Below are 19915 nucleotides of genomic sequence, written 5' to 3' on the forward strand. Positions count from 1 at the left end.
GTAACCCCTCCGAGGTGGGCGTGCAGGGTCAGGCCCCAGGGCAGTGCGGTAACCCCTCCGAGGTGGCGTGCAGGGTCGGGCCCCAGGGCAGTGCGGTAACCCCTCCGAGGTGGGTGTGCAGGGTCAGGCCCCAGGGCAGTGCGGTAACCCCTCCGCGGTGGCGTGCAGGGTCCGGCCCCAGAGCAGCGCAAGCAACCCTTGAGGTGGGCGTGTGGGGTCAGGCCAAGGGCAGCATCCCTTGGGATGCCCCCGCATCCCATCCCCACACCTCTCCAGCAGCCAGGTATTGCAGTGTCACTAAATTCTGGCCACGGTAAAGAGAAGAAGCGCTAAGTAGGCTTCTGGGAGAGACTTAAGTACAGGGAAGGCTCCTCTCCTCCCCCCTCCTCCCCTCTACTCGACTGTCCAAGCACAGGTGCCATGGGGACCTGAGACCCCCACCAGCTTGTCTCAGGGGCGCTTCACTCAAGGTCACAACACCTGACCTACAGTCTAACCGTCCACTTGGCTTCGTTACCAACTGGCTACAAACAGTAAGGCTGAGCCCCCAGGGCTCCAGGAGAACTGGGGAATCAGGAGCCAGCACGACCCCAGGCCCCCGGACACAAGACGCTCCCTACGTCATGATTCTGACCTGCCTTCCCACCTCCCAGTCTCACTAGGTTTACTGAGTCAGCTCATTTTCTGTTAAAGAATATGTCTTAGGGATGAGCCTTCAAGTCTTTTGCAATGTTTGCTGAGTGAGTGATGAGTGAGTGAGCAAGGGAATGAGTGAATGAGTAAGAGAATGAATGAGTTAGTAGGTAAATGAGCAAGTGATGAATGAGTAAGTGAATGACGGAGTGAGTGAGGGAGTGAGCACGTGAATGAATGAATGAGGGTGGGAGCGAGAAAAAGAACAGGTGAAGGAATGAGTATATGAGTGAGTCAGCCCATGAGTGAACACGCGAGTGTGACTGAATGAGGAAGTGGATGAGCGTGTGCACGAGCGAAGGAATGAAGGAGCGAATGAAGGAAGGACTGAATGAGAGAGGGAGGGAGTGAATGAGCACTGTGTGAGCGAATAAGTGAATGAATGAGTGACTGAATGAAGGAGTAAATGAGGGAGTGAATGAGTGAGTGAATGAGCACTGCGTGAGTGAATAAGGGAGTGAATGAGTGAGTGAATGAGCACTGCGTGAGTGAATGAGTGAGGGAGGGAGGGAGGGAATGAGGGAGTGAATGGAGCGAGTAAACGAATGAAGGAGTGAGTAAGTGAGGGAGTGAGGGAGTGAATGAGCACTGCGTGAGTGAATAAGGGAGTGAATGAGTGAGGGAGGGAAGGGGTGAGGGAGGGAAGGAGGGAGGGAGGGAGGAAAGGGGTGAGGGAGGGAAGGGGTGAGGGAGGGAGGGAGGGACGGAAGGAGTGAGGGAGGGAAGGGGTGAGGGAGGGAGGGAGGGAAGGGGTGAGGGAGGGAGGGAGGGAAGGGGTGAGGGAGGGAAGGGGTGAGGGAGGGAGGGAAGGGGTGAGGGAGGGAGGGAGGGAGTGAGGGAGGGAAGGGGTGAGGGAGGGAGGGAGGGAAGGAAGGAGTGAGGGAGGGAAGGGGTGAGGGAGGGAGGGAGGGAAGGGGTGAGGGAGGGAAGGGGTGAGGGAGGGAGGGAGGGAAGGAAGGAGTGAGGGAGGGAAGGGGTGAGGGAGGGAGGGAGGGAAGGGGTGAGGGAGGGAAGGGGTGAGGGAGTGAGGGAGGGAAGGGGTGAGGGAGGGAAGGGGTGAGGGAGTGAGGGAGGGAAGGGGTGAGGGAGGGAAGGGGTGAGGGAGGGAGGGAGGGAAGGAAGGAGTGAGGGAGGGAAGGGGTGAGGGAGGGAGGGAGGGAAGGGGTGAGGGAGGGAAGGGGTGAGGGAGGGAGGGAGGGAAGGGGTGAGGGAGGGAGGGAGGGAAGGGGTGAGGGAGGGAGGGAATGAATGAATGAGCAACTGCAGCGGCCATTGCCTCCGACGGGGACGTGGAGCTGGCGCCAGGACTTGAGCGCAGCCCCATCTGAGGGGAAGGCAGGAATGGGCTCCTCTGGTTCCCCATCCTCGCAGCAGTGAGGACCCTTGGGGCGGGGTGCGGGGGGTCGGACCCAGGAGCACGCAGCACAGAGAGACAGAGAGCTCGTCACCGGCAAGGAGCAGAAAACCAGGGAGTCCACGCAAATGGCAGGAAAGCACCGTGCTGCGGGTCAGCAGGCAGATATCCACGTAACCCCATGAGTCACGCGCAAGACAGGAGGTAAGGCGCATTCAGGGCGGCGTGCACCGTGTGATCCTACGTGCGCGGCAGGAGCAAAAGCAGCTGCACACACGCGCTCGGACACGGGGGTACGGCCTTCGATCGGGGCGGGGCGGGGGCGGGGGGTCTCCCTCTGGGGAGCCAGGCACGGGGGCTTCCACTTTTCACTGTTACTCTCCTGTCCTTAAAAAAAACCACAGCTATTGTAGATTTTTTAAATAATTTCAAGAAAACTGAAAAACAACAATGTGGATGAATCTCACCAACAAAACAATGATCAAAAGGAACCAGAAATAAGGGATGGCCTAGGTCAAGTTCAAGGACAGATACCTGTGACCTCCGTCCTACCCCAGGGCAGTGAGGGCGCAAGCGAAAAGGACCATGGCAGGTTAGCGTGTACTGGGCATCAGAGATTTTTAAAAGAGAAAACTAGTTGAAAACCACCAAAATGCTGCACACCACGGGCTAGGATTACCTAATCAGGGATGAGCAAGAAGCTTCTATTTCTGCTCACCTACACTTTCCACATTTTCTAACGTGAACCTGCTCTACTCTGGGTAGAATACCTTGTGATTCAACAATGCACAAAGAGAACACACACAACTGATTTTTACAAGGAGAACCCTAGGCTTCTAACGGTTTCCTGGAACCTACCCACCTTCTCTCACCCATGGACCAGGAAGGTCTCCTGGCGACTGCTGCGCACCACGCCAGAGAATGCAGAAGTGGCACCCAGCGGGTGTTCAGGGGTTGTGAGCTGTGGGCGCCACCACCACGGGCTCCTTCACGGCCCCCCACCGGCCTTCACCCTCAACACCCTGCGCCTCCCACAGAGGACTCACCCTGGAGTGGGCAGACGCGGGAGGGAGGAAGAGAGGCCGCCTCCAGGGTCTGCTTGGGCCTGGGTCCCAGCGAAGGCTTCTTGGCTTCCCACGGGCTCTCGGGTCTCCCCTCGTGGAAGAACGTGGTCTCCAACAAGCGCGCCGTTAGCCCTTGGATCTAGCGGCAACAGCAGAAGAGACTGTGCCCATCTGTAGCATACCTGCTGAACAAGTCTCCTCCCCTACCCGTGACTCGTGAGCAATGGGGGGCCCCCGACCTGACCTTAGAAACTCCGGCAAGCCCATGTCTGCGGCGTGTCACAGACTGATGACCTCTCGCCACCCTGCAGTGCGCCGTGCCCCTGCTGCCATGCCTGGGCCCTGCCTTCGGCTGGCAGGGTCCCACCAATACCGGAGCTGGGGCGGTCCATTCGTCGGCCGCGAGCTCCAAGTAAACACCAATGTCCCTACCGTGACTCCCACTGGCCTGGCCCTCTGGTCTCCCTGCCACACCTGGACCTCCTCCCTGTCCCCAGAATGCTGCTCCTGCCTCCTCTGGTCTTCACTAAAAGCCACCTTCCCAGGGGGCCCTCCCAGGCCCCTGGACCCTAGACGGCACACCCTCCCCCTGCTCTGCTCTTCCTCCTGAATGCTGGTCACCTTCCAGCCTATCCCTGTGTGTCTCAGGGTCCTGGAATCAAGCCCCCAAGCGGGCTCCCTACTCAGCGGGGAGTCGGCTTGTCTCGCTGCCCCTCCCCCTGCTCGTGCTCTCACTCTCTCCTCTCTCAAATAAATAAAATCTTTGGGGAAAAAAGTTAATTTAATAAAACAGAATGTTGCAATCTAACCTCTGATGCCTCAAAAGCGACCCATGGAGCATGGCCACCCTCCCCAGCCTTGGGTATGGGGCCCCGTGCCAAAGAAATCTCCCACAGAGCCCAGAAAACTGAGCACCGTCCAGCAACAGATCAGACACTGCATGGCCCCTCTTCCCCCTCAGGGACTGTATTACACCCACGTGTGTGTTCATTCAAACAGCAAGTCTGTCCCGCGGTGACAGCACGTAAGCAATGTGTTCCAGGGGCACCCTAAGCCTGCCCCGTGCGGCGGCCTCCAACAGGGCCACGGGTGAGCCCCCTGGAGACACGCGATCGCCTGATGCTCCCCAGCAGCCCTGTTTCATTTCCTGCGTCCCCTCCCAGGGGGATGGCACCCGTCAGCCTGGCTGGGTGTGCAGCGAGGGCGTGGCCCAGGGAGAAGGCGCTGGCAGAGAGGGGCCCTGCAAGCTGGGAGTGCTCCTGAGGCAGAACCAGGGAGCAGCTCCTCCTGGCTCCTTGTCCACGGAAAGGTGAGCACCAAGGGGGCTGCCAGGAGGCCCCAGTGCCTTCCCAGGAGCATAGGTAGTGGCTCTGAGGCCCTATGCTCCCAGGTGCCCCAAAGCCACAGTGGGACCCTTCAGGGCAGGAGCCGTGCACCCACACTCTCGCCTACGATGTTCATGTCGTGGGGACTTAAAGCACCATGGAATGCTAAATTAAAAGTATAGGGGCTAATCATAACGAGCAGGTATGGCAAGGACTACTTAACTTAGGGGTACTCTGACAGGCTACATTCGGCTCCACAGATCTACTTGTCAAAGACTGCCCATGAGCTACCTCTGTCCTAGATCCAGGCACATGGTGGTAAGAAATCCCCAGGGATCCTCTCTATGCTCGCATATGTGTCCCATCCCCTGGGAACACGGAAGGCCCACGAGCGACAGAGGACATCCAACCCACGATAGCCTAGCCGCCACTCGCTTCCACTCTCCACCCCACCCAGCACGCCCGTGCCCCGAACCCCTCCCCAGCTCCCTCAGAGGCGTGGAGCTGTGTGCACCCGCAAGAGGGAGGCTGGGCTTACCCGTGGCCACGCCGGCTGGGTTCCGGCCCTGCCAGGGGCCCACGCTTGTCTCCCCAGGCTCACTCTGGTTGCCGATATCCAAGCAGTTGGCCAGGTCTGGCAGCGGTAAAGAAGTGTCACACGCAAGGCCCATGTAGTGGTAGAAGCCGGGAATCAGGAAAGTGATGTTCTAGAAAACAAAGTGACATTTCAGAACCTGGACCACAGGCCCACCCCCCCATCTGACCCGGGGAGAGAATGAAAACAAGTGAGCAAGTCTCTGGACAAGGCTAGGGAAGACTCCAGCCTGTATTCCTCTTCACAGACCCACAAAGCCCCTCTGACACCCCACAGGGAATTCATGATTTTTCCCACTTTTTCTTACGAAAAAGACAAAATCAACAACTCTGAAGCTAGTTATACCAACACTTCCGCGTCTTCCAAGCAGATGTCTGGCCTTTGCCCCATGTTGCCCTGACGCCTGAAAGCCACGTCTGCAAACTCCACCTTACGTGGCTAGCAGAGAGTGATGGGGGCCCAGCATAGGGACAAAAGGGCCTTGGGCACATGAAATTGGCCCCTGGGTTCCTGCAGGTGCCTTTGCTGTGCTGGCCGTGGCCTCAGCACAAGGGTCCCAGGCCCAAAGCTGCAAGGACACACGCTTTCTCTGAACCCATGTGCCATCCCTATTCCCAGAGGGGTGCCCGCAGCCGTGTGAATCCAGAACACAGTCTGACCTCAGAGGCAGGGTGCTTCCACCCCCCACACACTCCCTAAAAGGACCCAATGCCCTCAACATTCCTGCGGCAATCACTTGTCCAAAAATCACACTAAGTGTGCTTTCATTAACTTCAAATTGAGTTTGCCCTCAGTTAACTAAATTTTAGCTTACTTGTTCCTTAGTATTTCTATTAGGAAACACAGAGGGACCCATTTTTGGAGCCTCAAAAGATGGCTGACTGTCACTAGGTCTGGGGTCGACCCCACTGAGAATGACAAGAGGGGACTCCCACCCTCCGTTTGCAGAAGTCCGGGAGAACAAGGTGTTCAGGGAAAGGCTGCAGGCATCCAAGAGGCAGACCGGCCAGGTGCACAGATACGGGGACTGCTAGACATCAAAACCCCACTCAGCAGCCTCTCATTCCCCCGGGACCCTCCTGCCACTGAGTAGGGGGCCCATGTCCCCTTCCCAGGACCCAGGAGGACCCCAGGACCATCTGAGGAGGAGCATGCCACAGCTGCCTGAGACGCTCACCTCCCCTTGGAGCTCAGCCATCAAGTGACACCAGCCCCAGCCACAGGCCCAGCCGGCCAGACACATGAGCAGACGCATCTCAGGAGGACACCAGCCCCAGCTGACTCTACATGGAGCACAATGACTCGTCCTGCTAAGCGCAGCCCGGAGGGCCAATTTGTGACCTAAATACCAGATTGTCATGTCTGAGGCCCCAAGCTTATGGTGGTTTGCAGCAACAGATACAGACTGCTGAGCACAGCCGCAGATGAAAATGGGGCAGTGGACATCCCTGACAGGCCTGGCTCCCGCTGTGCAGAGACCTCCACCCCGCGTTCAAGAAATTCAGAGAAAGCTCAAGCCAAGGAAGAAGTTTATAGACACATCTTCCTCTGACCCTGACCCCACGACAGGCCCCCCCAGTGTGGCCCCCAGGGCAGAGGAGGTGTGGACAACCCTGACCTCCGGGCACACAGCTGTGACATACACCCTTGTCTGATAACTTAGACCAGACCTCGTTCAGGACAGGTTTCGAGGCAACAGCCCCTCCCTCTCCAGGGACAGCATGTGGAGACAAGGCTCTGGAGATGGTCCCAGGGGTCACTAAGTGCTCAGTGTGGGGTCCAGAGAAATGAGAGCTGCTAGGGAGAATGGTGCCCAGCATGCCCCGGGAAAGCCAGTGGGCCAGACTAGTAGACATGGAGGTACAAGGCCTGTGACAAGCACACGTCCTCACTGAAAGTGGACCGGGCCCCTGCAGGGGAGGGCAGGCTGACCACCCAGGGAGGGCCCACCTTGCCCAGAAGCTCCGTCTTCCCGTAACCGAACAGCATCAGTGCAAAGCTGTGGTTGATGCCGTAGATGGTCCCGTCGGGCAGGAGGGTGATGAGGCCGCTGATGGTGGAGAATACCCAGATGGATGCCGAGTAACCCAGCTCGGGGACTGCACTGCTGTCTTCCACCATCTCGCTACTGGACTCAGATTTCAGTTTTAAGCTCAGAGGGAAAGTGGTACCATCCTTGGCTCTCCCAACAGACCTCTGAATCTTGAGATTCTGGAAAAAAACACACCACCGAGCTGACAGCAGCATCTCACATGGCCCAAGCTTTGAGTCTTTGCAGCTCTAGACTTGAACCCATCCACGCGTCATGGGGAGCAAGCCCAGAACACCTCACTCCCACACTGCCCCTCCTTCCCCAATCTCCCTGCACCCCACCTCTGCCCCAGGGAAAGCAGAGCCCTGACCAGGAGCTGTGTCTGGTGGCGAGGGCATCAGTCTAGCAGCTGCCCCCCACTCCAGAAAGGCCTGAGGACAGCACACACCAGGGCGACCAAGAAACGCGCAAGGACTGGACTCATGTCTGTGCCAACCCTGCAGGGACGGAGGGCGGGCAGGTTTCTCCCCACCGTCCGCCTTGGACCCCCAGTAGCCCCAGGGTCCCACCCCTACGGATGTCCCCCAACACTCACTCTGTCCTCCAGCCTGAGGGCCAGCCACTTCCGGCTGTTGCTGACCGTCCTTCATCTGTGCCTCCTCAGCACCTCTATCACCCAAAAACCACATCTTTGCCCTGTTTCCATGCCTTAAATACTTGGAATGTATCCAGTTTTGAGTAAATCTTGACCAAGGCCACATCCTAACCAAAGGCTTTGAGAGTGTGCTCCCTTTTGGGTCTCCAGACGGCACACCAGCCCAGGGCTGTGTGTCTACCCCTCACCCAATCCCACCTGCCCTTTTTAGGGTCCACCCTGGGAAGCAGGAGATCTGAGGGAGCCCAAGTTGTGGGCATGGCCTGGAATGCAGGGGAGCTTCCACTCCCCCAGCGCTGCGCCCTGAACAGGCTCGGACTCAGAGACACCAGGCTCCCCATGCCAAGGCTGCAGGCCAGGCCCCAGGTCCCAGGGGGCCCTATGAGGAATGAGGGGTGCGCCGCCAGTCTCTGCTTGCTGCTGGGGCATCGGGGGCTCCCGTTTGAGGCTATCACAAATGTGCTGCTGAGAACAAGCCCACACGTGCCTTCTGGCACACACTTCTCTCCAATGCGTGCCCCGGGGGGTCTGAGGTTGGCCCGTGGTCCCGTGGAGCAGATGCTGCCACAGGCTCCAAGGTGGCTGAGCCGATGGATGTCCCCACCAGCTTGGGGACAGAAGGAAAGACACAGAGACGACAAGGACTGGCGGTGGGGTGAGGGCTCCAATCAAGCTGGAGGCTTGAAAACAGCAGAGACCCAGCTCAGAGGGCTCAGCTCCAGGCCTCCAGCTGGCCGGGCAAGCAGGGAATGCCCACAGACAGAGGGCTCAGCTCCAGGCCTGCAGCTGGCCGGGCAAGCAGGGAGTGCCCACAGACATCCCGAAAGCATCTCAGGTGCCTTGCAGCTCAGAGGGCTCAGCTCCAGGCCTGCAGCTGGCCGGGCAAGCAGGGAGTGCCCACAGACATCCTGAAAGCATCTCAGATGCCTTGCAGCTCAGAGGGCTCAGCTCCAGGCCTGCAGCTGGCCGGGCAAGCAGGGAGTGCCCACAGACATCCCGAAAGCATCTCAGATGCCTTGCAGCTCAGAGGGCTCAGCTCCAGGCCTGCAGCTGGCCGGGCAAGCAGGGAGTGCCCACAGACATCCCGAAAGCATCTCAGATGCCTTGCAGCTCAGAGGGCTCAGCTCCAGGCCTGCAGCTGGCCGGGCAAGCGGGGAGTGCCCACAGACATCCCGAAAGCATCTCAGATGCCTTGCAGCTCAGAGGGCTCAGCTCCAGGCCTGCAGCTGGCCGGGCAAGCGGGGAGTGCCCACAGACATCCCGAAAGCATCTCAGATGCCTTGCAGCTCAGAGGGCTCAGCTCCAGGCCTGCAGCTGGCCGGGCAAGCAGGGAGTGCCCACAGACAGAGGGCTCAGCTCCAGGCCTGCAGCTGGCCGGACAAGCAGGGAGTGCCCACAGACATCCCGAAAGCATCTCAGGTGCCTTGCAGCAGCAGAGGTGACTTTAGGCAAAAAACAAGTGGCACTGGGCTGCGACACAGTGGAATTCACCACAAATGAGGGTCATTTGCGTGAAGGCCGCAGGCTAGTAGGAAATGGGGCACCTGGGAACCGGGAGGATTCAGTCGGGAACAGAACCTCTCTCCCCCAACCCCAAACCTCCACTGTCCCCAGAGCTGCCGCCCCCCCATTTGCCTGCCTTCCTGCCCTCAGCCAGTTCTCCCTGCTCCTCAAGAACCCCAGACCTCCCAGGAAAGAGAGACCCCAGCAGGCAATCCCCGCTCCAGGCTCCAGTGGGAGGACCAAGGAGACAGGGTGGCCCATTGGAGAGCCGCACAGGCTCTGACCCTCAGTCAAGGCTTTGGAGCCCAGAGAGCAGTCAGCAGACCTGGTGCCACTGTGTGCACACGCAGGACACTCCTGCTGTCAGAATCACCAGCCTGTGTCCCCAGGCCATGGATTCCAGTCTAAGAACCCTATGGTCCCTGAGTAAACAGACTCCAGGGGCCACATGGCCCCAGGTACAGCTGCAAGGTGTGGCGGTTAGGGGTCCACAGGGTCGTACCTGTGGAACAGGCTCGCCGCGGGGGGGGAGCTGCACAGAAGGGATCAGGTCTGCGATGTGCTGCCCGAGCATCTCCTCCCCAGATGCGTACCCATGCAGGAGAGCAAACAGGCTGTCACAGGATGTTATGGTTCCCTTGGAGGAAAAACCAGCATTGTTAAGCATCACGGTAAAAACTTCTGGCACTTCGGCTTCAAACATCACGGAACACCAAGCCTCCAGATTGAAAGCAAGACTGTTAGCAGCGCTCCTACAGCAGGAGAGCATGAGGTGGGCATGAACATTCCTCAGGTCCTCATTCTCCCGCTGCCAGATGCACCCAAATTATCGACCTCTGGAAGCATTCTGCAGACGCCCGGCATGGCCAGCCCAGGCCCAGGTGGCATTCGAGCCCTGCGTGCCAGCCACCATTCTGATGGCTCGGCAGACGCTACCTCACTGACGTGCTAAGACAATCCTAGGTCCCAGTTACACCCCCCTTCTACAGATGAGGAGACCGAGGCCCAGGGAGACTGCACTTGCCGAAGGCACACAGAGAGGGAGGGGTGCCACAGGGCCGACCCTCCATGAGCCCCAGGGGCACACGGCGGGCCCCAGCGGCGGCTGAGGCCCGGAGAGGCGACGCATGGTAAGCCCCACGTGGCTGGGATGCGGAAGGCACACTCACATCGCCCTGGAAAGCGACCCAGGCGGACACCCGCTCCACAGGCTCCAGCACGACCACACGGCACAAGCTATGCTCCTGCTTCACCTTCTTCATCCACACAGAAACGGGGATCTTCTCCCCGCTGCGGCTCACCACGTCTACCTGTGGGGACGCACAGCCTTGCCCCTGGCCTTCCCCAGACCCCGGCCGGGGGGCACCTGCAACCTCTCCTCCCCTGCCCACATCTGAGCCTGACACCGAGCCTTAGTCTGAGTGGACGCTCTCTCAGAAGAGAGGGTTTTCTCGTCAGCTTCCTGGCAACAGAGCGGGAGCAGAGCCACCCGTGCGCTTCCTCAGGGAACAGACGCCAATACGCGGTGAACAGTCAGTTTTCTTCTTCACAATCGTCAGCCACGTGGACAGTCCCCAGGACAGAGTGGCGGACCACATCTAACGTCCCTCGGGGACTGGGCTGAGGGCTCACCATCTCACATGCAGTTTAACCCATCAACATCCCAGCTGACACATCACACAGGGAGGCCCAACGCCCCAGGGAGACCTTTCCAGCCGCGCCAGCCCCGCCAACGAACACCAAACAAACAGCACTGGAGAGTCAGGGGTGCAGCCAGTAAGATCACGGCACTCCCCGTGGCATCCTGCCGGTTTGCAAACCGCCGCCCGAGCTTCCTCCCTCGCAGGCGGGGCCGCCCCTCACGCCAGGCCCGCAGCCACCCCTTCCGCTCCTGGGACGCTCTGCCCACCACCCCAGCTGCTCCCCACACCAGCACCGAGGGAGCACGGCGGCCATGGTGACCAGTGACCGGCCGTATTTGCGGCAGGCCCCCAGCAGCATACCCCAGGAAGGCGCACTCACTACTGTGCCGAACACGACAGCGGCACGGCCGTCGGCCTCCACGTGCTCTTCACTGAGGGCCTTCACCACGTCGGAATCGGGCTTCAGGAAGAACTGCATGAGCTTCTGGCCGATCAGGTCATGGCTGCTGTGCCCCAGGAGCTGGCAAGCCTTGTCGTTGGCAACCAGGATCTGGGGGTCACAGGGAGGACAGGACACGAGCATCACCAGCAGCACCTCCAGCTCTAACCCATGCTCCCCCAGCGTCCTGCGGTTGGCGGGCTCACAGCCACGACGCCCTTCGCACCTCCGGGTCTTAACCACAGGGAAACCAAATGCCAGCACCACGACCAAAACCACGTTTCCGTCACCCGCCAGGATGGGCACGCCACGCCACCAGGAGCACGCAGAGGAGGTAAGGACTCGCACCACTCCCCACCCACCTAATGATCTCGGTTATTTGCATGTAAATGCCCACGATGCGAACACGGCCACCTCAGACGGTGGATACCCGTTCTCATGGTTGTTGAGCCACCACCTTCGTGAGCACAGAGGAGTCACGCAGGTCATCTCTGTCCTCGAATCTCTACCCTGACGAGAGGATTCAATTTGTTTTCATTCATAGTCAGGTCTCTTTTGCTGCTATGTAGGGGAACCAGGTGCTGCCCTAATTGCACTTCACACACACAGATTCTTCCGTCTGAGGCCACAGGTCAAAGGCACAGACCACACTCACAGCAGGGTCACAAGCCGAAGCCAATACCTCTGTGGTCTTGGCGTCCACAGTGAACACGGCCTTGTTCGGGTTGCACACGGGGGTGGGGAGCAGGGGCGTGGACAACCCTGAGGACAAGCCCCGCAGCAGAGAGCAGCAGGACGCGCTGCCCAGGGACCGGGGCAGTTCCGGCGGCTCCGGTGGCACCAGGCAGTGCAGTTTGCTGGTGCAGATGTTCTGGGCGGCCAGTGACGACAAACAGTAGGAATTCCATCTGTCTTCTGGAAAGAAAAGGAAAAGGAACTTTAGACCTCACAAGGCTGCCAGGAGCGCTCTTCTCGAACACACCAAAGCACACAGCCCCTGCTCTCAACTCCTGCGAAAGGATCCAGGGATCACATCAACCTGCAGAGTTCAACCTTCACCCTCCAGTGTCCATGTGAACGGCCCCGAGTCCCCCTGGGTGCTGTCCAGCCACAGAGCACATCCTACAGGAGACACAACGGCCCAAGCTCAGCATTTCTGTGGAAACACTCCTTGAGGTCCCTTCCCACCACCCCCCCAAGAGGTGCTCTCCTGTGTCTGCCCTTACAGACCCACAGCCCCTCCGGCTTCCCCCCTACATTTATTCCTGGAAAGTCGCCCAAATCCAAGAGCTGCCTGCGATCTCGGCCCCTCCCCCCATTCCCTCATTCCCAGGTCAGGTTCACTCACCACCCCTCCAGAAAACCTACTCCCAGTAACACGTCCAGTGGCCCCCGAGATGCTCAACCCCATCGCCAATTCTCAGCACTCACCCTACCCCAGCCCTGGGCCAGGGGGTTGCTCCCTGCCTCCTAAACCACCTGCCCTTGGCGGGGCTCCCTCTCCCCTCCACCTCCCTGACCTCTCACCACCGCAGAAGCCCAGACTCGGGCTCACAGCCTCCGTTCCATCCACCCATTCTTTGCTGGCTTCAAATACACTCCGCATAGGAACGTGCTGCCGGCCCCACACACCCCTGCCCTGCCTCTCTCCTTTCCCACCCATCTCAGTAAATGGCAACTCCATCCTTCTAGCAGCTCAAAATCCAGACAAAAACAACTCTTCCCTCCTTTCCCCTTCTCAGTTCACGGGCCCACCCTGGACTGTTCTCTGGGCCTGGAAACTGCATGGCCATCTGCTTGGCCCTCCACTTCCCTGGCCGCCCCAAGCTCAGCTTGACCCTCCTCACACCATGGGACAGGCACTGCAACCCTGACTCTGCCACTGGTGCCCATGCAGAGACCAGGAAGCCCATGCTCCTGAGGACAGCTGCCTACCTCACAGACCTGCCCAGCCCTCTCCCCGCAGAATCTCTGGTCCTCACCAGGAGGACCCAGCATCTGTTTCCCTCCAAACACTCCCACCCTGTGCTCCCAGGCTGGTGTGTGAGCTGGGTTCCAACCCTCCTCTTCCTTTAGGGGACTGTTCCCCTCCTCCACCTTCCCCCGGCAGCCCCTGTCCCCCAGCTGTGGACATTCCCATTGTCCTAACCGACTTCCCCACACTCTAGGTCCACCCAGCTGCAGGCCTACACCGGCTGTCTCCTTAAGCACCCCCTCAGACAAAGAGCCCTCTGAGCTCTAGAGGCACCAGCTGACTTGGAGAAACAAGTGAGTGAGTGGGCAGCAGGTGCCTCGACATCACAGCCCAGCCCAGGCACCACCTCCCGCACTGGGAAGCTCGCTGCCCTTGAGTCCACAAAATTCGTCTGCATTCGGGAGGAAAGCATGAGGCTGCCATGCAATCAGTAAATAGTTACTGAACGAGATCAGCCAAACTGTATTTCACTTGCACGGCAGCCCGGCCCAGGATTGTGCTCGCACACACCCTGCAGCAAGGCAAGTCTCAGGCCCAAGAACCACAGCAACACAACGCGGCCCGGGAGAGGCCCACCAGCATTGCGGCCGGTGCACACCGAGCACCTCATCTGCGAGAACAGAAAACCCGATCAAAGCCTAGAATGACTCGTCATTTTCATCTTCAACACTGACGCCCACAATGCCCAGGAGGGGGTTACCAGAGAGGCCCATCCTGCTCTGGCAGAGCTTCGAAAGCCCATTCCTTCTGCTCAGGTGTCTGTGGGCCGAGGACAGGGACTCGCTGGGCTCGGAGGCAGTCCACACAGCTGGGCTCTCGGGGGAGCCTCCGTCCTCCATTGGGAACCGGCCGGCCAGGGCAGCAACCGTCAACTAGAAAACAAAGTGGACCCGATCGGCATCGGTAACACAATAGTAGGAAAGCAGTTTAACCAACTAATCCTTCGGCAGGTTGAGTGCAGCTCAGCCCCAAAAGGCTCCCTCACGCCCCACTGCCACATGGGCCAGGACCTCCAATGCAAGGCCAATGACCAAAGTCCTGCTAAAAGAAGCTCTTTCGGAGAAATGCAGAAGAGATGGGAAGAGAGAGGGAAACAGGGGGAAAGAACAGAACAGGGCACAAAGGGGCCATGAAGACCACAGCTCCACGCGAACTGAAGAACGCTCCCGATGCCACGAGCGCCCGCTGGCCTGTGCGCCTCTGAGTGGCCCCAGCCTTCCCCGAATCCAGGGGTTCTGACCAGCTGCACCCAGAACCATCCAAGGGGCTGCTGACAAACGAGCAACGCAAAGCCATGGCAGAGGGTCTGGAGGTAAGCCTGGTACCAGGGATTTGCGGTTTAACAGTGTGGTTTCTAAATACTTGTAGATTGGCAAGCAGTCCTAAGGAAAAAAATACAGAAAAATCTCATGTGTCCTTCACAGTTTCTTCCGGACAGTGCTGGAGGCCCGGGCCAGGGGCCTGGATGGAGGAGTCCAAGGGACTAGGGCAATGTGCCCACCCCAAGCCTGGGTGCCCTCTCCACGATCACCTTCTGAGCATGTGGAACCCACTTCCGAGACCCGCACAGGCTTCTTCCCCCATCAGGGCTCCTTCGTGGGTACACGAAGGCCCAAAGACTGGCCAAGGAGCTTCCTGTGCAAGAAGACCAAGCTTCAATAAGCAGGCCGGGGCACCCACACAGGACGGGCCTGCTATGTTAAGAAAAGGGGGGCTGACCCTCCCAGGCCACATCGCAGCACGGAACTCCAAGGAGGCCCAGCCCGCCAGTTCTATCCTGGCTTTAGGTCATCATGAATATTCACCACCAGCACAGGAGGGCAGCGACTGTCATAGTTAACAGTTTGTGAGCCCAATTTATAATTCTGCATATGGTGATAACAGTATGGGGTTTCTAGTATGCTCGCGCCCTAGGCCCCTCAGCTGTTAGGGCCTGGCCAATGCTCGCCTCAGCTGCCAGCTTCTGAGCATGGTGAGGCAGGGGTCCCCAAGACAGACAGAAAACTGAAGGCCCCACTATCACCAGTGTGGAAGGATGTTAACACCAAAACATGCCAAAGACCTACACAAATGGAGATTGGTACAGAAAAAGAACAAAAAGGACAATGGAACATAATCAGCTTCAGAAACAGACCTGTGTCTGTTAAGGAGCTTGGCACACAGTGAAGATCAAAGGGGAATGAACAGTGCTCCCCAGCACAGTGAGGCCCTGGACAGCCCCCTGGCCTTCCAGCTTCAGCCCCCTTCTATGCAAAATGTGAATAACAATAAGGCACATGTCACAGCGCTCTCGTGAGGACCCAAGGACCTAAGCTGGGACTGCAAAATGCTGAATAGCTGTGAGCCGCCAGTTTTAAAAAGAATTAGCGTAATTAGACCAGGGTGAAGTTGCATCCCTGTGACTTGCCATGTACAAAAATTAGTTCCAGGTGAATTCAAAAACGAAAGATAAAAGTTCTAGAAAAAAATAAGATAGAGAATACAATGGTCTGGATAACTCAGCAGCCTGGGCCCAGGCAAAAGCAATCTTCCCAGAAGCAAAGCATCCTAAATACAGGTTTCCAAGAGGAAGACCAACCAAATATGCTCCCTTCCAATGACGAACACAAGGAAACAAGCCCCCCTCAGTGAGAGTCTACAGAAAAATCAAACAGATTCAGACACAAGAGAACATCAGATACCAGAAATGCCTCTGTAGATGTTTAAAATACAAAAGATGGGAGTCACAAAAGTGAGCAGAACAAGAGTTTCTCAGAAACAACTACATATTGAAAGAATCACCAGCTTTTTAGAAATTAAAATTTTAAAACTTCAGCATTAAAAAAAATGAATTTGTAATTTAAACTTTCCCTCAAAGATCTCTAGGCCCAGATGGCTTCACTGGTGAATTCTATCAAATGTTTAAGAAGGAAGTAACATCAGTACTACACAGACTCCTCCAGAAATAAAAACAGGCTAACCATATCCAGCCCGTGTTTGAGGCCAGCATCACCCTGATGCCAAAACCAGACAAAAACATTGCTAGAAAAGGAAACCGCAGACCAATAACTCTCACGAACAGAGATACAAAAATCCTCAACAAGATGTTAACAAATCCACCGAGGCAATGTGTAAAAAGGAGAATTCACTACAACCAAGCGGGGTTTATCACAGCAATAAAAGACTGATTTAACATTTGGAAATCAGTCAGTGTAATTCACCATATCAACAGGCTAAAGAAGGAAAAAAAAAAAGGAGGAAAAATCACACAACCATATCAATTGATGTCAAAAAAGCATTGGACAAAATCTAACACCCCTCCACAGGAAAACACACTCAACAGTTAGGAAGTGAGAACATCCTCCACCTGCTCAAGAGCATACATGAAGAACCTACAGCCAGCGATGCTCGCCTTCCAAGGTCAGGAGCAGGGTGAGGAAGCCCATGAGCCCATGTAGCCTCTTCTCTTCAGCACTATCCTGGGGGCACAGCCAGTACACAAAGGCACATACACTGGAAAGAACAGCATAAAGCTGTCTCAGTTCACAGACGACAGGACCATATACCTAGAAAATCCTAAGGATTCACAAGACTAACAACCAGAGATTTTTTTTTTAAAAGGGGTAGAGGGTAAAGGTTTTAAATAGACACTTCACCGAAGAAGGAGTACAAATCACAAAGAAGCATGTGAGAAAAATGTTCACCACCCTTCATAACATGGGAAATGCAAGTTGAACTGTCCAGAGCGGTCACACACGAGCACAGAGTGGAAACACAGAGCGTCGGTCAGGATGGGGAGCAGCTAGAACACTCACAGAGTGTTGGCAGGAAGACAGGATGTGCACACACCCACGCGGGGAAGCAGTCTGCCCATCAGCCCAGGACACAGCGCTCGCCCGAAGTATTTGCCTGGGAGGGAGAGGGAGACAGTGGTGGCTCCGATGGGTCTCAGTACCGTGGAGCTGGGCCAGAGAACACTTCCTGCAGGAGTCCGTTGGCGTGAAGCAAGTCCCAAGACAGGCCTGATCTAGAGGGGCAGAAAGCAGGGCGGCGGCAGACCGGGGCCAGTGGTGCGGAGGGCAGGGGCTGACTCAGACAGAGCACAGAGGGGCTTTGGAGGGGGATGGGAATGCTCTCCGACTCCACTGTGCTCACGATCCTGCAGCTGTGGAAGCATCTCAACACTCCCTGAACTATGTACTGACCATCAGCACATTTTACTGTCCGTAAATTCTCACCACGACGTTAATTTTTAATGTCAGTGAATGAGTAAGACAAGCAGGTAGTCACGGCTGAAAAGAAAATTAGAGGATCGGTAGATCTGTGAATAAACAACCCAGAATGCAACTCAGGGAAACAAGAACATAGAAATATGAGCGAGAAGTTAAGAGATAAAGACGGGCAGAACTGAACAGCTAACTGGAGAGGGGAGAGGAAGAAACACTTGAAGAGGTAAAAGAGTGAGCAACAAATCCACAGATCCAGGGCCCTGAGGGGGGCAACCCCGCCTACCAGCCGTGAAAACCTGACAGGAAGCCGTGGCATGGGTGTGTCCAGGCAGGAATGACCAAACTGATCAAAGGGACAGAGGACGACCAGCCCCAGACCCACGCGGGTACCAACGCTGGACGCCTGACTGCGGGAGCGGCTCCAGGCCCTGGCGGGGAAGCCAGGCAACTCCGTGTCCGGCCAAGAAACAGTGACAGCAGAGCGATCAACACACCACACGCGAAAAGCAACGTCCAGGACACAAAAGACTTTAACTTATGAAGGTCAAAACACTAAACTTTTAGAAGAAAATTAGAAAGACCTTCGGTAAGACTTTGGGCAAGGAAGGTTTTCTTCAACAAGACGCAAAAAGCTCTACCTATAAGATTGATAAATTTAACATTAAAGTTGAGAATGCCTATTCACCAAAAATGCCTCAAACAAAATGATATAAACCCCAAGTTGGAAGAAGATATTTGCCACATAGAGAACCAGGAAATTAATAACCAGGGTAGTTTAAAAGGCCAATAATTTAAAAATTTAAAAAAACAGAAAGTAAAAGAGACACAGTGCAAGACAATTTTACACCAACTAAACCAGCAAAAAAACTTAACAATTCTAGTAATATTAAATACTGATAGAGATTGGATTAATGGGACTCGAACAAATTAATATAATCTCTTCAGAAAACAATTTAAGTCAAACATTAACCTACTAGGACAGTATATTCCACTCTTAGGCTTCTACTCTATAGGATCCTTGCACATATGTAGCGAGTCACACTCAAGAATGCTCAGGGCAGCATGGCTCACGATGGCCAAAAAAAAAAAGGAAGAAAAGAAAAAAACCTGAACACTCATCAATAAGAAAACAGATTTAAAATTCTGGTATATTCATACTGTGAGTTATAACAGTGAAAACAAATTCTATACAGGCAATGAGGATAAATCTTAGCAATATAAGAAGCGAAAAAAATCAAGTTACAGAAGACCATCAATAGTAAAATTCCCTTTTTACAACGCCCCCCCCATCTACGTACATTGTTGAGGGGTACACACGAATGTGAAAAACCCAAACTTCGGGCAGGAGGGTCCAGGAGCAAAAGCTGGAATAGAGAACCACACAATGGCCCAGGATCTTTCGGTTCCTAATTTGGGGGTGGGCTTAAATGAGTTCACTTCATTGTTATGATTCATGACTAATGTCGCATTCATCTCTTTGAATGATCAACTAGCATACACTAAAAAGTTAAGAGAGGTTGTGCTCACTTCGGCAGCACATATACTAAAATTGGAACGATACAGAGAAGATTAGCATGTCCCCTGTGCAAGGATGACACACAAATTCGTGAAGCATTCCATATTAAAAAAAAAAAGTTAAGAGATGTTTTCTACACATATGTGTATATCCAGTGCTGGATCATAACAGCAGCAGCTGATATCGAACTAAAAGAGTAAGAAGCAAAAGAGAAAATAGCAAACTACTAGAACGTATTGCTTTCCTTCTCTAAGCATCTAAATGGACTAATTATTTCTAAAATAAATAACATCATGTTTTCATTTCTATTTCTACAACCAACCTATTGACAAAGCACAGAGACTTGCTTATAGCTTCAGACTATATTGTGAATGTTACAGAACTCTGATTTGTAAAAAAACAAAAACATGACTCTTCAGACTACAGCTGGATGTAAATTTATTAGTAAGTTGTAAATTTACTAATAAAACTCTTTAGAGTACATTGTAAGTATTATAAAAGTTGACTTTGTAAAAGTAACAAGAAGAGGGACAGAAGGGAGGGAAGTGAAGGGAGGGTAAGGGCCAGTGCTTGGTCTTGCATGGAGAGTAGGTCGTGTCTAAAGCTGACAAATCAAGTTGATGTAAGAAAGCCAAATCGTTTTTCCCGTTGTGGCTTCTGTGCCCTCTACGGTCGGCCACGTGCCAATTAGCACTGCACACCACATCCACGCCATGTGGAACAGAGGCCCACGGCACTCCTGCAGAGCCACCCAGCGCCTCCAGCTCCACAGGCACAGGCCGGCCTCTGAGAACACAGAGCCTGGCTTCACACAACCTTAGATCACTCCTTTTTCACAGGTTTAATTCAAAGGCTAACCAGAAACTCCTGCCAGTCCAGCCGTAAGTCTTTAGAACAGTTTTCCTGGGTTTTG

The 19915-nt window shown here is 55.5% G+C and overlaps 1 protein-coding gene and 1 non-coding gene across 10 annotated transcripts in view; one reads left to right on the top strand and one right to left on the bottom strand.

The window, feature by feature from the left end:
* The window catches only part of PASK (PAS domain containing serine/threonine kinase), a 39695-nt gene that overhangs the window by 17280 nt on the left and 2500 nt on the right, over nt 1-19915 (bottom strand). For 7 of the 9 annotated variants that reach the window (XM_035726612.1, XM_035726611.1, XM_035726616.1 and 4 more), the window contains exons 2-9: nt 13979-14150; nt 11986-12218; nt 11244-11414; nt 10391-10531; nt 9724-9858; nt 6982-7242; nt 4975-5143; nt 3094-3250 (exon numbers count right to left, since the gene is read on the bottom strand). In XM_035726612.1, coding sequence (XP_035582505.1) covers nt 3094-3250; nt 4975-5143; nt 6982-7242; nt 9724-9858; nt 10391-10531; nt 11244-11414; nt 11986-12218; nt 13979-14150 — 1439 coding nt within the window. Of the gene's footprint in view, nt 1-3093; nt 3251-4974; nt 5144-6981; nt 7243-9723; nt 9859-10390; nt 10532-11243; nt 11415-11665; nt 11806-11985; nt 12219-13978; nt 14151-17072; nt 17094-19915 lie in introns of those variants that run through there. The other 2 variants (XM_035726617.1, XM_035726619.1) reach the window with 2 other exon arrangements.
* LOC113921090 lies at nt 19006-19112 on the top strand. Its single transcript, XR_003519498.1, has one exon. It is a non-coding gene; the product is annotated as a U6 spliceosomal RNA (small nuclear RNA).

This window comes from Zalophus californianus, chromosome 3 (assembly GCF_009762305.2).
Source record: "Zalophus californianus isolate mZalCal1 chromosome 3, mZalCal1.pri.v2, whole genome shotgun sequence".
Taxonomy (NCBI): Eukaryota; Metazoa; Chordata; class Mammalia; order Carnivora; family Otariidae; genus Zalophus; species Zalophus californianus.